Source organism: Parus major, chromosome 1 (assembly GCF_001522545.3).
Source record: "Parus major isolate Abel chromosome 1, Parus_major1.1, whole genome shotgun sequence".
Taxonomy (NCBI): Eukaryota; Metazoa; Chordata; class Aves; order Passeriformes; family Paridae; genus Parus; species Parus major.
In genome coordinates, this window is record NC_031768.1 from 86,931,436 (window position 1) to 86,948,619 (window position 17,184).

The window sequence follows — 17,184 nt, forward strand, 5'->3', positions numbered from 1 at the left end:
AGTATTTGTGTTATTTGCTTTCTGATGTGTCATGCCAATTAACACAAGAAACATTTTAATTAAGCAATGACTTTCCAGCACTGCTATTATCCCCCGTTAGCACACTTTCTTCTGTTTCTCAAATGCTACTTTCCAGCAGAGAGTAGAAACCTTGTCATTTGATATTGGTAACCAACGCTAATGTTGGTAAAGATGAATATTTAGAGCAAATGGTTCAATTATTCTTTTCCATTCCCTTTTTTTTTTTCACCCTCGAACAACTAAGAAAACAACAAATGTAATTGCAGTAATTATGATCAGTCTTTAAATTGTTCTTTCTCTGATACCAATTTTCACAATACTCGTGGGAGTGTGTATCTTTGTCAAACACAGCATCAGCATGTCTTGTCAAATGTGGTTGAAATTAAAGCAGTTGAAGCTACTGGGAAGGACTGACAGATGGGTGGCTAGAATAACCATAGAAATCTTCTCCCTCCCTGCCTGCTTTACACAGAGCCCATCAAAGCTATCTAAAAGGTCATCAAGGAAAGGAATAAACCTCTTGAGGTGAACCTCTGAAAGAAGCACTCAAATTCTCTCAGGTAAAGCTGAGAAATCCATCAACCCAAGTTATTCACCCAACTCTGTGAGAATTCTAGCTCATACTGCGTAAGGAAGCATAATAATTAGTTCTCTGCTGCTGGAACCTACTAACAGGGTCAATTGTGGAAGAAAAACAGAAAAAAACCCTATTTTTGTGAAGGAGACAGAGTTGAACAGTTTGGTGCTCATCAAGGCACAGAAATGTCTTGGTCTCCACAAACAAGGTATCTTTCAAATTTCTGATAGCAAATAGAAGGACCTATAGCTCTGACATGTCTGTAAGATTAGGAATCAGATGGGCAGTTCTCAGGATCTTTGCTTTGAATTTGGATAATTTGAGTAACCTCTCCCTGCATGTAGGTCCCTTTCCAGAGCTGTTTAGGAGATGGAATTAATGAACAAAGCGACAGCACCTACATTTTTCTTCTTGACTGGAAACACCGTCAAACCAATACTAAAGGCTACTGCACATTTTCAAGCAAAAGGTGATGAGCAGAGAGCCCAATGCCAGACACAAGCAGCTCTGCTCTGAGAAGCCATCATGTCATTTGGGCTAAGCAGGTACTGCAAAACAAAACACATCCAATTAACACAAACTCAAAAAAACCCCAAACCTCAGAGCACTGTCTCATTTGCAGAACAAGTATCAGCCAGCATGAACAGCGGCAATGGGTTTATCCTCATTCTTCACTGCTTCTCTGAAGTGCAGAGAATGTGTCCCCAGGGGCCTCACTCAGCACAGTAAGTATGAAAACGTCAATATGAAGCAAGGTAGCGGCCCTCTCTGGCTGGCCTGTGGCCAGCGTTACAGAAGTAATATGCAGCAGGCATTTTCATACGTTGCTCTCCATAGGTGTTTAAATTTTAATCCCTCTGTAGCCAGCATGTCACGTGGGCACTGTCCTGGAGCACAGGAATACTATTAGACATGCCATCTTCATGCTGTAGTTTCATCCTTAACAGTGGGGAAGAAGAACCACCCCAGTTCTCCTCAACCAGCAGAACACAATGAACCTTTCTACCTCAGGGACGCTCCTGGTCCCTCTTTGTGCAATGGACAAAACAAGAGCCTGCTCCAAACACCAGCACACGGGGGCAGTGGCAGCCTGTGGGTTTCCACCTCCACTCACCTGCCCTGCCTCACCTCCTTACCTGCCTGTGGGGTATTGCCCTGGCAGCCCCAGAGTTTACAACCAGGTGGCTACACCTTTCTCCACCACAGCCATCACACACTGGGTCACAGTCCTCACAAAGTAGCATCTGGTTCTGGGGCAGCAGCAGTGGTCAGAGCCAGACAGGAAACACTGAGGCTGCTGACTTCTTGTCATCACTCTCCCCCAAAAAACAAAGCGTATACCTCAGTCCATTCCTCATCTTTTGTCCCTGTGTTTTCCTCCACATCCAATAAAGGATGAAAATTCTCCTTAGCCCTCCTTTGGCTGCTTATGCATTTAGAGAAACATTTTTATTGTCTTATATGGCAGTGGTCAGACTAAATTCTGGTTGGTCTTTGGCCTTTCTAATTTTCTCTCTGCACTACTTCACAACATCCTTGTAATCTTCCTGAACGACCTGCCCCTTCTTCCAAAGGTAAAACACTCTTTATTTCCTAAGTTTCACACTAAGCTCTCTGTCCAGCCAGGCTGGTCTTTTTCCCCACCAGCTCATCTTTCAGCACACAGGGACAGCCTGCTTCTGCACCTTTAGGATATCCTCTTGAAGAATGTCCAGCCTTCCTGGGCTCCTCTGCCCTTCAGGACTGCCTCTTAAGGGACTCAGTGAAACAGTCTCCTAAACAAGTTAAAGTCTGACCTCTGTAAGTCCGAGGTGGCAGTTCTGCTGACCCCGCTCCTTACTGCTCTGAGAATCAAAAGCTCTCTCATTTTGTGATGGCTATGCCCAAGACAGCCTCCACACATCACCCACAAGTCCTTCTCTGTTCACAAACAACAGGTCCAGCAGGTGCCTTCCCTAGCTGGCACATTCACCAGCTATGCCTGGAAATTCTTACACACACTCCAGGAAACTCCTAGTCTGTTTCCTCTCTGCTGTATTGTATTTCCAGCAGACACCTAGTAAGAGAAAATTCCCAATCCTAGAAAGGCACCACCAGGGCTTCAGGTGTCCTCACTAGTCAGAGCTCCACAGCTCCCTAAGCCACTGGGGAAAATGACAAAGAGCTGCTGGCACTGGGACTGCAGGGGCTGAGCTCACCAGGCAGAGCTGCAGGCACTGAATACCCAGCCCTGCACCTGCTCAGGTGAGACCACATCTCACCATCACAAACACCATCACACCAACCCCTAACCCACCCTATGATTTTCCCCGCTGTCCCTGAGGGCATCCACACCCACACAGGGGGTACTTACTGCTCAAGAGGCCCCTCTGATCTCCAAGGGCTACGCCACCTCAAGGGAACAGTCACCACTCTCTGATAGCTATATAGGTATCGTTTGTTCAACCTCTCCCTTAAACCCAAACACCGGGTTAACAACCCCTTAGACCCCTGACACATGGTTGTAGGACCACTCTTTGTCAGAAGAGAATGGAGAACCCCACTGCCAGTTTCTACTTCCAGCTAATTCAATAGACTACCTGGAGTATCAGCTGGAAAAATCCTTCATCAAGCAAAAGGTACAAGTTTCTTCAGAGGACTCCCCAAGCCATGTGTTTTCTGGAGTCAGAGGGAGACTGGCACACCACACACACCAATTTTTATTCTGGCTGCACTTCTCACATCTTTACTTGCACAGTTTCCACAAAATTCTGGGTCCTCTTTATCAACTATCCTGTTCCTCACCAAGCTGGATATGCCCAGCTCCAGGAGGAGGAAATCTCAAGACCCCAGTAACTAACAGTGCTATTTCTATTCCTGTGCTCTGGGCAGAGCATCACTAGGCAGCACCTACCAGTTCCTGGATATCCTGTAAATACAGAGGTGCTCTCTGCTCACTGTTCCCCTTTTTCCAGATTTTAGCCTGTTAGTTTGCTCTTTTTTCTTATTGTTTTCTTTTTCCCACCCCTGACTCCTCAGTGACTGGACTTTTTTTTCCTCTCTGGTTTCTTTTCTTCATTCTCTTCTTCTTTTGAGAACTGGTGGGAAAGGAGGTATTTAATATTTGTTTGGGATGGCTATAAGCTTGTCCTTAAAGTGGGAGTGGATGGGTAAGAAAGACAGGAAACAATTCAAAAAGGGGAAATAGCAGCGATATTTCCCCAGAATATTTGTCCTAACCTGTCACAATTTACACCTTAAGCAGGTCCCAAGACAGACATTGTCTCTGTATTTAGTCATCTTTAAAGGATTCATCTGTTCACTTATAAGATAAAAAAAGCCTTTTAGTACCCATAGCACCCTATGTCACTTCCGCAATTGAATTCTCTGTTACGTGAGGAGGTGCTGACTTTTATTTGCTTTAAACTTGCCACTTACTAGTTTCATTTGATGTTTAGACTCTGTTTTAAAATTGATACTGAAATAGTCTTCCCTTGCCATTTTCTCCATGCTGTTCCTATCCCAGAGAAAATTAATGATTTTATAGAGATCTGTCATATCCTTAACCATCTCATTTCCATACTTAAGAAATCCTTATTTAAATGGCTCCTTTCATATTATCCACACGATACCTTTGATTGTCTTTCCTGCCCTTTTCTGAATCTTTTCTAGTTTGATTATGGCCTTCTTGAAATGGGAATAGACCATTAGGGTCAACGCATTATAAAATATCAAAATGATGGAACCATATGGATAGATGCATAGTATAATGCTGTTTCTCCTTTTTTTCTCTAATCTTCTCCTAATTGCTAACATTTGATTGGCATTTTTAGTGGTACTAAGCATTAAGCCGCACATTATAACCACAAGATCTCGTTCCTGCATGGTAATAGTAAACTCAGAACCTCCATCATTGCAAATGTAACTCTAGAATTGCTTTGCCTGTGTGCATCCTCTTACATTTATCCACATCAAATTTCACCCATAATTTATGTCATTCGATATTGTGAAACCAAATGACCTAATAATTCGATATTGTGAAATCCTTTTTCAAATCACTCCATGCAGTTTTCTGCCTGCTGCCCCACATGATTACTTTATTGTCGTACTTTGTTACCTCATTATGTATCCCTCCCCCTTTTTCCTATCGTTTATGGATATGCACAAATCTTGAAAAAATATCCCTGTGAAAAGCTGACATTTCATGCTAATCCTTGTTTCCTGTCTTTACCCAGCTACTTAAGGAACTTCTCTGATTCAACAGCAGATTCATGTCTTTTAACAGCCTGGGGTGAGTGACCTTGACAAATGTGTTTTGCAAATCCAAGTGGACTATTGCCACTGGACCTCCTCTGTTAATATTGCTTGTTGACCTCTTCTCAAACTTATAAATTGTGATATCTACTAACAACAGTAGGGTTAACTCTTTCTCAGTACATCCTATGCGTCCATGCATGCACCAATTCTGTTTTTCAGAGGAAAGTTTATCAGCTTGCCACCTAGGCATATCTTGTTTACTAGCTTGTAGTTTTCCAGATCTCAAAATCATTTTAAAAACTGGTATCACACCATCTACCTTCCAATCTTCTTGTACCAAAGCAACTGGAAGGCATTACAGCTAACAATCTGCAGTTCAGCTCTTTCAGCCTCAAACTTCTCCAGAAGTCTTCAGTGAATTTCATCTGACCACCCTTTTGTCTACCTGCTCTACAGCCTCACTGAGGCTCTGATTTGAAACTGATGTGATGCATCTCCAACACGGAAAAGTTCCACAGGATAAAATTCCACAACTTCTTCCACAATGAACAGATAAAAATTGTTGGGCTTTTGAGGCTGGGGGCGGAGGGTTGTGATGTTCTGCTATGGTCTTAATCTGAGTCAGCTGAAGCCTCTTTAGTAGTAACACCATGCACTAAGTCCTCCTAGCCATTGCAAAAGGCAAGTTATTTGCCTTTTACAGGCTCTTTGAATAGCTGCTGAAGTAAACATTTAATCTGCAGCCTGCCGAGCTTCCTGCCTTCCCAGCCTCTTTGATCTTCCTCTGGCTGCCACAGCTTTCTGTCACCATCCTGGCCAGCAAACATAAATGGCCAGTAGTACAAACCCTAAAACTCCTTTCCCCGTGTGGAATGTCAATCCATATGCTCACCATTTGGGTCACCAAACTGTTTTCTCCAGCACACTTTAGAAATTTGGAACTGAAAATTTCCCCATGAGCCATGTCTGATCAGCATCTGCAAATACAACCACATTCATTCTGGGATATAAAAAATATGTTTCATTTAAAAGTCTGGTATACTCCTGGACTCGAGAACGTGTCACACTTAAACTCACAGAGAAACATCCTGATCACCTAATCTAACCTCCTTAAAATAATAGAGGCTAAATGTTAATTTCTGCTGCTGTGCTTGAACTAGAGCATTTTTCAAAATCTTGATTTTATTGTGTTCGTGTGAAAGAGAGCTCAGTACAACTCCCAGTAAATTATCCCTATAGTTCAGTATTTTTACTTTTTGATTTTTGCCTCATTTCCAATCTGAATGTATCTGCCATCCTCCTATCACATCTTAACAGTTTTCTACTAGGCTGAAGAGTCAGATGACTTTGAGATGTTTTTTTATTTCAGTCAAACACTTAAAGACTGTAATCAATTCACTTCTGTAAGTTTTTATTCACGGTTCTGTGTTTATTTTCTTGTCATACTTCAGTTTTTCAGTATTTTTCAAAAGGATAATAATAGAATTAGACAAAGCAGATGAAAAATAAGTTTTTTCACATGTGCCAAATGCAGAGGAAAATATGCTTTTCTCTCCTCCTGTTCAATATTCAAGATCAAAGAACCACATCAGCTTCCTTGGCTGCAGCATCTCAGTAGTAGCTGTTGATTTACTGATTACCAGTTCCAGTATCTATAAGTTTATTTAGTGTGACTGCTTTCTAACATAGAGTTCTGGTCCCGTAAATACTATCCACAGGCTGCCATTAGATATATGAACTCATATTTGGTTAGAATGAAACACACACACACACAGTCTGTCAGTACTTAAAATGAATCAAACTGTTCTGTATCAGTGATTTATCCCTTTCATTTGTTACTTTCATTTTTAGCAGTTATTCCAGTCGCTCCAGATCCTACCAAGTTTATCAGTATTTTAGATCTCCCTCAGGATTTTGAACAGTATGTTAAAATCAAACGGTACTTGGCAAAATTAGAGCCACAGTTTTTCAACAGTGATTCTTTCCTTGTTACTGTTTTGCTATCTATTGAATTTAGATGCATTTAAAATGTACTGTACTCATATATTAACTAAGAATTTTGTGGTGCTTAGCTGACTGCTAGCTGATTAGAGGTTATACCTTTTACCAATCTCATATTTTACCTCTGTTACCACGACTGTAGGTAAAGGCACTTCTATCAGAGAAGTACTTGGCTGCAAGGAGTCTCATAAAGTAATAAAATTAAATTAGCTTGACAGGCTCTGTTTTGTATAAGCCCATTCTCACTGATATATTGTCCTTCTACTATTTTATTGGAAATCTTAACGAATTGATAAAATTAAATACATATGTCATCTCACAAAACCTTTAAAGTTGTGCTAACGCCCCAGCTTTTCACTTGAGACCTTCTTCACTACTTCAAGACCTTATAAAACAAACCTTTGACTTTTTATCCAGGCACTTAAAAACTCATGATTGTGAATTACCTTCAATTGGTTGTTTTAAGTATCAGTCTAAAATTACAGTTGTTTTATGCTGGAGAGCATAACCCTATTAAATAAGCTGCAAACTATTTTTTCTACTTTCCCCCAAGAAAGCAGGCCTAAAGCATTTATTGATTAGTTCACTTCTGCTTCAATACACAGCAGTCTATAGAATTAACACTCCCAGCTGTATCATGCCAATGAATTCATCACTTCCATTTTTTCATCAGCTCCTTCGTAATTTCTTTCATAATTCCTTCAATATTACTGTCCATAAGAGTTCAGAAAGTTGGTATGCTCTTCCTCAGTTCTGTTCCTCAAATCACATCTCCTGCACTGTACACACACTAAAGTCTTAGGCCAATCAGCAACATGCCAAAGACTGTTTTCTGTTCTCAATGACTGCTTCTGACACATACATACCTTGCACACTTTTTTTAGGACTGTTTCCTTATAAAGCCAGGCTTATGCAATCATTCTTCTTTGCTAGCCTCTCCCCACCACAACTTTGAAACCACTCACCTGTATTTCAGAAACCCTGACGGGAGACGGAGGTCTCAGAGATCACCCATTTGTACAGGTGTACAGGTGTTTGTCCCTTCAGGACAACTGGCTGCTAGGTCTGGGAGATGGTCTCTGCTCAGAATCTTACTGGCAGAAACAAGCTCTCATCCCTGAGCTCTTTACTTGAGTTTCTAATAGTGATCAGATTGAGAATTGCTCGAAAGAGGAAAAGCCAGACTGAGAAGAAATACAAGTAATGAAGTGAGACCAACCCCTAAGCACTCTGATCTGGAAGGTGTCTGTTTGTCCCTCTGTCTCTATCCCAAGTAAGAGAGGAACAAGAGGAACCCAGATGCCCCTTTTCATGAATTCCCACTCTTTTACTCACGTCACCTACAGTTTCTACACAGAGCTCTTTGCTCCTTCCCTTTCCACCTGTGGGCATTCAACTAAATGAAAATATCCCTACTTTCATGACTCAGTTTCCTTCTGCATTACCATCTCCTTTCTGAGGCTTCTCCCTCCCTCTATTCCTTTTCACCGACTCACTGAGATGTTGAAGGCGAAGGAGGAAGGAATCGGACACCTCGATACATACTTGATATGTGTGAGGTATGTATGCAGAGTGGATGTCTCACTTTTTCACGCTCCAAGTGTGTAGACCACAGATCTCACCTCACACACCTACAGATCAGTGGGGGGGATGAGTAAGGAGAAAAATGCAGGGGATGTGCACTGCTTGCTCCAGCTGCTTTACCCCTCTGCTGTCAGCCTCCTACCCCTGCTCCCACTCTGCTGAATCTAAAGTGGCTGGATTAGGAGTGGGTGGTCTTTTGCTCCATCTCTCCTGCCGTGGCTGCTCTGAGCCACTCATTTACACTTGGCATAGACCATCCAGTGGGAAAGCAACATATGATGTATGTACTCCAGCCTCTGGCAGGACAATGACCATTCCTCGTGAAGGGGAGCCCAGCAAGCCAGGCACCTGGCTTTGGCAGGCCACATCTGAGACAGAGCCTGAACAGCTAAGAGTCTGCAGGGTCAGTGACTGATGCTCAGTTCAGGAGCCTAGCTGTCACTTGGGCTGGTTCTTGCAAAACTGCCAGACCAAGAACACACGGAGAGGACTTCAGCTGGCAGCTGGGGTTATCATGGTGAGCAATTCTGTGACACATGGCACTCTCAGCAGCTAAAGGGAAGTGGTGATGGGGACAACATGTAGGAGTGTATTAATGACATGTAGAAGACTTGGGGTCCTCTGGCAGAGCAAGACTAAAGCAGTGGGTCCAACCTGACTCAGAGAGGCAACCACTCCAGGGTTTAGATCCTAAGCATAGGATCGCAGGATAATTGGATTGGAAAGTACCTCCTGAGGTGCAAACTCCAGTTCAAAGCAGAGTCAGCCTTAAGGTTAGATCAGATTACTCAGGGCTTTATCCAGTCTGGTCTTGAAAACCTCAGAGAATGGAACAACCTCCCTGGGAATCCCCTTACAGCGCCTGACAGTTCTCACAGTTACAAAGTTTTTCCTGACACTTAGTGTGAGAAACTCTAGTTTCTCTTCTCTCACACCCCAGAAGTACTATTAGTTTGTAACGTCTTGTAATATTCTCCCACCATTTTACATCACATTCACAAAACATGTTTCCTGCAGGCTTCTGTGCAAAGACATCAGAGAAATCAGAGAAATCACTGGGAAAAAAGAGACAGCAATCTTGAGCATAACAGGCTTGAGCTTTCTATTAATTTAAATCCATTCAAGGAATTAAGAGAAACCTTGCCACACTAATCGGAACAGCCAGTGTGAGGAGATGTCTAAGCTGGAGTCAAAGGTACACTTGCATTCAGACACCTCTGCAGACCTGAAACCCTAAACTTGGCTAACTCAGTTACTGACAACAATCAAGCTGATCTTTGGCATTTAGTTGATTTGCACTCAAGTGTCTACAAGTTCCTAGCTGGACTTTACAGCCTTTACTGTCCAGCAACCTCAGTGGAAATTCTTCTGTACATTCCCTGAAACTGAGACTCAGCTGTGGTGAGTTTCTAGGCAGCTCCCTAGGAACCATGATGGGTTATCACCAACACACAGACATGACTTGTAGCCATTACCAGAGGAAGAAGCCACCTGCAGTTCTCACTGAGTAATTGCTGTCATGCCATGTTACACAAAGCACATGTATGACATTGAGAAGTGACTTGAAGGTGATTGGATATCAGGTTAGCCTTTTAAGATCACTTTTCAGCTTTTTTTCATACCTTAGGAAATAATAATGTGATCATTGCCATTCTGTTGTCCTCTATAAAATTTAAAGATTGTCTATGACTCTACTTCCAATTATCACATATGGAGCTGCTCTGTTATGACCCTCTCAATTACTTTTCCCCAGGGAGAAATGACCAGAAAACTCATATTTAGGAAAGAAAATGTAAAGTTGCACATCACTAAACATGTGCAAACTATGACATCTAACTAGATCATAGTAAAACATCCCTGCGGGAGATGAAGAAATCATGTGGCTTGCTTAAAATTGGAATGGAAAAAGGCCTGGAGCAAGCTCAGGGCACAATCCTGCACTGGCCCTTGTGTGGTGAATAAACTAAATGTGACTGATTATGAGCTTTCTATCACTAATTAAAACCTCTTGAATTCTGAGTTCAGAATCTGCTCCACGCAAATTCCAAGGTAAAACCAATACAAGCATAGCATTCCTTTCTCTAGGACCTACCTGGTCTTGGCAAGGCAATACAGAGCCTGTATACTGAACTAATTCTGCAAAAATCTCTTGGAAGAGAGAACACAAAGCTCTGCTCACGCTAGGATGTTAGTTTCCAACCACATCCTACTGCTCAGACCTAGTACTTCAAAGCACTGATTTCCCAAAATATGTCTGAAGAATCCTTTCGATAACTCCAGGAAGGCTGGAGCCAAAAATCGAGGTTGCCAAGTAAGAATTGTTCCTAACAAAATTTATTAGGTGGAGTAGTCCAAATAAAAACCAAGGATCCCACCTTCACTAAATCCAGCCTCTAGGACTGACAAGAGAATAAGCCCCTTCTAAAGCAAAGCAATGTGAAAGTTTCACACGAAGCAGGCATCAGGCAGCATTACTACATTCATATCTGACTCCCACAGAGACCAGAATCTTACTTGTGCAATCCCCCCTTAGCCCACGCCTTCATAACACCAGGGCAAGAAAAACTCCTCAGTATGCTGTATAAATAGGTCCCTAAAGTTCACTGAGCTATCACCATCAAGAGTGAACATGTATCACACCAACCAAAAATCTCTATCGTATGAGAAGTCAAACATCTGTACCATTAAGGTCTGTATTGAAGGACTGCAATTTGCAAAGTGAATTTTCAGCTGTCATTACCCCACTGACACAGCATAGATGCTATTTTCTGATTTCATCTATGCCCACACAACTGTATGACATTTATAAATAAATATATAAACATACATATTATCTCATATGAGAATGACACTTGCAACAGCTCAGTTATACCAGCAGTTTCTTTGTAACACAGATTCCAAGTCACAGATCATAAAAACGCTGCCATGCATAGGAACAAGCACCTGTAGTTTGTACTACAGCTTAACCACATTTTGGAGTGGAGAGTGGATGTTACTAAATGCATGTTTGCTCTTTATTTCAACAGCATTGTGGGAAGAGAGACCAAGAATTAACGCTGCCAGTTCAGACACACATCAATAAAAGGTGTATCAATAATTACCCGGCTAACAGGACAATAATGTCCTCAGCAGTGTGGGTGTATGCAGGATAAGGGCAAGGCAGGAGATGGAGGCATTACATGTCCTGATATGCTACAGAGACAGTGATCCAGGTGAGCTTGAAGAATCTCAAGGGAAATATTGCAATGATCTTTGCCATGTGGACACATAAGAGATTTCTCTAGGTCATAAGGACATTTGAGACCACTCAGAGACATAGGCTAGATACAGGAATTAATTCCCAAAGTAGAAACTGGATTCTGTAGTTTAAAGTTTGCTGCTGCAGGAGTAGATGGTTCCCTGCAAGTGCTCACAAAGGGCTTTCCCACTGAGACAAGAAGTGTCACAGCACCTGGCTTTGACACAGTCCCTCAGATTTACTCTGGGGTGACACAGTCCCTCCATCTGGAGCAGTGGTGCAATTCTGATGTCCTCAGAGATCTCCTTTTCCCACAGATGCCTGCGTACTCTTGGGAGAGACAGAGTGGACCGGCTCGGGAGAGAGATGTACTGCCAAATGAAGTCTGTTTTGCTCTCAGAGATTCTTTTGGCATATTGAATTTTATATCCCCCTGTAACTGATAGAGCTGTACCTGTGGTTTGCACAGAAAAAGAAAATTCCTGAAGGGAAGAAAGTGTGCCCAGGATGCTGTGTTTACCTGTAGATACCTGTGCTTAAAGATCAAGAGACCTCTCGGTATCTGCATGTGTGTAGGAGAGGAGAGCTGGGTTACATAGCCTGAGGGCTTGGGATCTTTTAGTTAAAAATGTGCATGGCGTGGCCCAGTGGAAGGATGCGATCCCTCCCCGTGTCCCCTCTCGCAATAGCTCTGCGAGAGGGAAGGGATTCAGTTTTGTTCGCTCTCCTCCATTGAAGTCTACGCAGGGGTAAGGGGGAGACAAGAAGACGTGCAGATCATGCAGCGTTATGTATCCTCGGATAACAATAAACCCTTACCGAGCAAAGGAGGCAGCGCCGGCCGCCTGATCCCGCTTCGGGAGGCACGGCACGGCACGCCCCGCACCCACCCCCTTCTCCGGAGGCGCCGCACTGACCCACATGTTCGGCGACCTTTCGTCACGGGTGACACGGGCAGACGACCCCCGGCCCCGGGCACGTCCCGCCGCCCCGCTGCCAGCACCTAGGCCAGCGGCTCCGCCACGGAGCCCCGCCACGGAGCCCCGCCACGCCACGGGCGAGCGAGGTGGGGAAGGGTCGCACGCAGCTAATGGCGCTGCACGGGCAGCCGGGAGGGGGCTGCGAGGGGCGACCCGCCGCCAGCCCTGCCGGGGGCTGCCGTGCCGCTATCCGGGCGGGGGCCGCGGCTGCCCGAGCATCCTCTGGCGCCGTCCCCGCCAACGCCTTACCCACGGTGCGGGATCCGATGCAGCCCATCACTCCGGCGGGGCTCCGGGGAGAGGCGGCAGCCTCAGCAGCGAGTAGGCGGAGAAGGCAGGCGGCGGCGGAGGTCGGAAAGGAGCCGGTCCCTTCAGCGGGAAACGCCGGGGTGGCCCAGCGGGGAGCGGCGCGGGGTCATGGTCAGGTAGGAGCGCGGGGTGCCCCCGCCGGGGCGAGGCGGGGAGCCCGCGGGCCAGGCTGTCATCTGCCCCCGCCGCGCCTCCGCGCTTTGTTCCGCGCCCCGCGCGGCTCCCCGTGCGCTGCCGCGGCCCCGCCGGTGCCGCCGCCGAGCCCCCGCTGCCCGCCCGCCCCCCGCTGCCGGCTCCCCGACGGGGGGCGGGCTGAGATTGGGTAAACAGCTCGGCCGGCAGCGCCGCGCCGATTGGCTGCCGCCCTCCGCGGCCCGGGGAGGGGAGGCAGCGCCGGGCCGGCCGGGCCGCCCCTCTGCCCGCGGGGAGCGCGGGACGGGCCGGCGGCGGGGCGGAGGCGAGGGGCCCCGGCGGGCGGGCGGGCAGGACGGGACAGCGCGGGATGCGCTCGGAGCGGGGGGCGGCGCGGAGCCCCTCCCGCCCGCCGGGGGAGCGGGGCGGGGCGGGCACAGGTGAGCGGCGGGCGGTGCCGCAGGCCGGGAGCGGAGGGGGGAGGCGGGTGGGCAGCGGGCGCGTCCCCGTAAGAGTAAAGCAAGTGGGGAGGGGGGGAGGTGGGTGAGCGGCGGGTGCGTCTCCGTAAGAAGAAGCAGTAGCATCGAGGGGCTGATGACGGATGTATGTATGGATGGACGGATGGATAGATAGATGGATAGAAGGAAGGATGGATGGAGGCGGGGCGGGCGCGGTTTCCCGGTAACTACACTTGCGGACCCGACTCAGTTACCGGCAGCCCCCCAGCGGCCGCGCCTCTCCTCCCCCGGGGCGCGCTCGGCGCGCTCCCGCGCGGCTGAGCCGGCCCGGCGCGGTGCCGATGCCGGTGCGGTGCCGGTGCCGATGCCGGTGCGGTGCCGGTGCCGCCGCAGCCATGCCCGCGGCTACTGCGGGAGCTGCCATGGGGCAGGCGGCCCGCGGAGCGGCCCCGGCAGCGATCCGGCGGGAGGACGGAGGTTCCCCGCGGTCCGATCCGCCCCCGGGGCTCCGGGCCGCAGGGATCAGGCGAGCGGCGCCGCCCGGCCTCTGCCCCTGGCACCGCATAACGGGCAAGGAAACAAACCAGCATTAAGGATGATCGCTGAGGCCTTTCCCACGTCCTCCCCGCTAACGTGGCAGTGAGGAGGGATCTCTGCAGATGGAGAAGGTGTGGTTAGGTCAGTTCCCTTCACAGCCCAAATTCTTCTCACCTGATGGCACCAGCAACAGGCAGTTGTGACATTTGTGGCATGTGTCCTCCTGGCCTGCTTCCCCAGCACCACGGACTCTCCCCGGTCTACTTCTTCCACCTCCACTCCCTGAAATGCTCACAATTTCTCCCTGGCCCTTTGCGCCTCCTTTGCCCAAAAAAGCCTCTCTGATCTCGTCAGCATCCTTCCACCCATCTCTAGTAACGGCAAGTTGAATTTTGCTCATCCCATATGAGCCATTTTGATCTCATCCTCGTGCATGGAAAATTCAGTTTTTGTCAGCATTGCTGAGAAGTCACTCAAGACAGCTGATCAGTCTTCATTAACAGCAGTACCAAAGAACAGGTAAGTTCATTCATTTTTCCATTCACAACTTACAGTCAGCCTAAAGAAGGAAAAAAATAAGGAGAAAAAAAAAATACTTCGGGCTGAACATATTTTGCTTGACCCTCTGAAACCATAAGCATAAAGTCTACTCAGATAAAGTCAATTTACAAAATAAAATCTACGTAGGAAAGACAAAGGCAGAAAAAAAATCCCCAAAACACTGTCTGAATATATGCAGCTATTTTATCTTTTTCCTTCTTCATGACATTGAAGGTATTACTATGTATGGTGAACATGACGCTGCTGAAGTGTAAGAGTTCACAGTCCCCTCCTCTCTGGTGCCCGAGGCCAGTCGGCTCTGCTGCTACAATGCTTATCACTGGGTACAATGCATTAGATCTCTGCTGAGGATGAAGTTTTTCCACAGTTAGAATTCTTTCCCTATTTCAGTCCTTCCACCTCCCCCATATATTTCCAAACCTATCAGTTTTCATCTCATTTTTCTGAATGACTTACTAGAGATATTTTTCCTGACATGTCTACACTCTTCTAACCTAGGTTGTAAAAATACTGGGAGCCAATAGGTCTGGCAGTATGTTAACCAGAGGTGTTTCACCATCTCTAAAAAGCAGATCTCTAGGGCTGAAAATGCGAGGAAAGGAGAAACAAAAGCAGATTGCAATGGGAAGAATGGTATATTAAGACACAAGTCCTGTTCTGGGTAAATGTTAAGTTGGTGGCAGCCCAGCCAACTGTTGTCACCCACAGTCTCCTGTGGACTGATCGATCAGGGCAGCTGTCTTCAGCAGTTTCACCAAACCCCACCAAACAGCATTTGCACCTCACCCTGGCTTGAGAAGATGTATTACTGACACAGCTGTGGGCAATTTCTTTGCCTCTGTTCAGAGAGTCTGGTTTCATTTTAATCCCCTTCTCCCTCTCACCCACCCACCAAATCTAAATCTGTTCCTCTGTGAACCTTCTTTCTGCACTGAGTGAACTCTGCTGTGGTTTCCTTTTCAGTGATGATTGCAAACAAGTCACTGACTTTTCTTTCTTTATTCCCCCTGAGCTTGTCCATCACTTTACCTCAAGCTCAAAGTCACATCCCAAATCCTAGCAAATGCACATTTGTCTTTCCTTTCATTAAGATATAATATCATCTACATCAACCTGCTCTGACTTCTGCCTCAGGGTGTGATTCCGCAGGCAGGTGAGCAAGTCCTGGCACTTACCCTGCCTGAAAAGCTGCTTTCCAGGTCTTCATGGGTTTGTCTGCTGCTGCTTTAGTGAGGTAGTAGTTTACACAGGATCTGGCAAGCACCCATGCTGCTGCCAGACATTCCCAGCAGAAAAAAAGAACTGGAAAGAAGGATTATACCCAAGTGTCCATTCATTCAGTCCACAGAACTATTGGTCTGTCTTGTGGCTGTCTTGCATGTCCTGATGCCACCAGCTCCCTCATTTTTTTAATTTGAAATCAATATCACTTAGCTGCTGGAAGCAATAGCTGTCTTGGCACCTACAGCCATGCTTCATCTCTCATTTCTAATATAGTCAGTTTAATGAAAGGATAGACTCTTCCCCATCTTTTGGTTCTTAATCACACCTTTATTTATTATGTTTACATAATATTATGTGTTATTTATATTTACATAAATCTCCATATTTAAAGTTAATTTCGTTCTCATTAGAAGTTGAGAAGATTTTGTTAAGAGCTGAGCTTTCACCCAGTTGCTCAGCTCTTCTATACAGTAGGTTCTATGCAATTCATCATCAGTGAGCAGTTTCTAGTTTTCATCAAGCCAATAACATACCTTCTAAACTCAGTTAAAATGTTATCATGTAGTACCATAAGAAAAGTAGATATTTTACATTTTGAAGAAATACATGGTTTAATAAGAATATGATTTCATAAGAATTATCTCGTAGGAGGGAGGTGACAGGACTGAATCTCTGAACTGGAAACAGAGCATAAATCTATCTGTCCCCCACAGTTTTTGTCCTTGCAGTTCCTGATCAACAGTATTCCCACTTCTGCTGCAGGGAACTGGAGTTAAATGACAGAACATGAAGGGTTTTGTTTTCTTTGAAATACACTTTCTGACAGGCTCTGGATATTTTCTCTGAGCATTGTGGGTTCATTTTTAAACAATGAGGCTACAATTTCATGTAGGAAATTGTGTACAAAATTTGTTTGGTAAATGCTGATTTACATGCTGGTCTGAAAGATCTTTGTAAATGTAAGTTTGTGAACAGGTTTGGGAGAGGGAGGTATTTAAATATCTAGAGAGAAACACGGATAGATATTTTATATAGCTGGGTGTCTCAGAGGGAAGGAGCAGTAGGAAATAGCCCCTTGAAACCTCCTAATTTATTTGTTTGATGGGTGAAATTATGTGCCCCTCTGTTTACTGCAGATCTGAAAACCTCCCTTTCCACAGCCCCTGTTGTGAGGGGCGTGCTGGCAGAAGGGAAGGAATGTTCGACCTGTTGTGTTCTGTAGGTCACTGCCATTAGCAACTTCTGTTTGCAAAACAGAGCTTCAGTGCTGCCCAAACTAGGTCAAGGATGCTGCTGGAGGAGGTGCAGCATAAAGATCCCTTGACT

At 45.8% G+C, this 17,184-nt stretch overlaps 1 protein-coding gene across 2 annotated transcripts in view; it reads right to left on the minus strand.

The window, feature by feature from the left end:
- The window catches only part of FAM131B (family with sequence similarity 131 member B), a 32,117-nt gene extending 19,003 nt beyond the window's left edge, over window positions 1–13,114 (minus strand). The window contains exon 1 of one of the 2 annotated variants that reach the window (XM_015633061.3): window positions 12,887–13,114. In XM_015633061.3, the coding sequence (XP_015488547.1) occupies window positions 12,887–12,914 (28 nt within the window). In that variant the 5' untranslated portion in view covers window positions 12,915–13,114. The remainder of the gene's footprint in view (window positions 1–12,886) is intronic. The other variant, XM_015633071.3, reaches the window with a different exon arrangement.
- Between the last annotated feature and the right edge of the window lie 4,070 nt (window positions 13,115–17,184).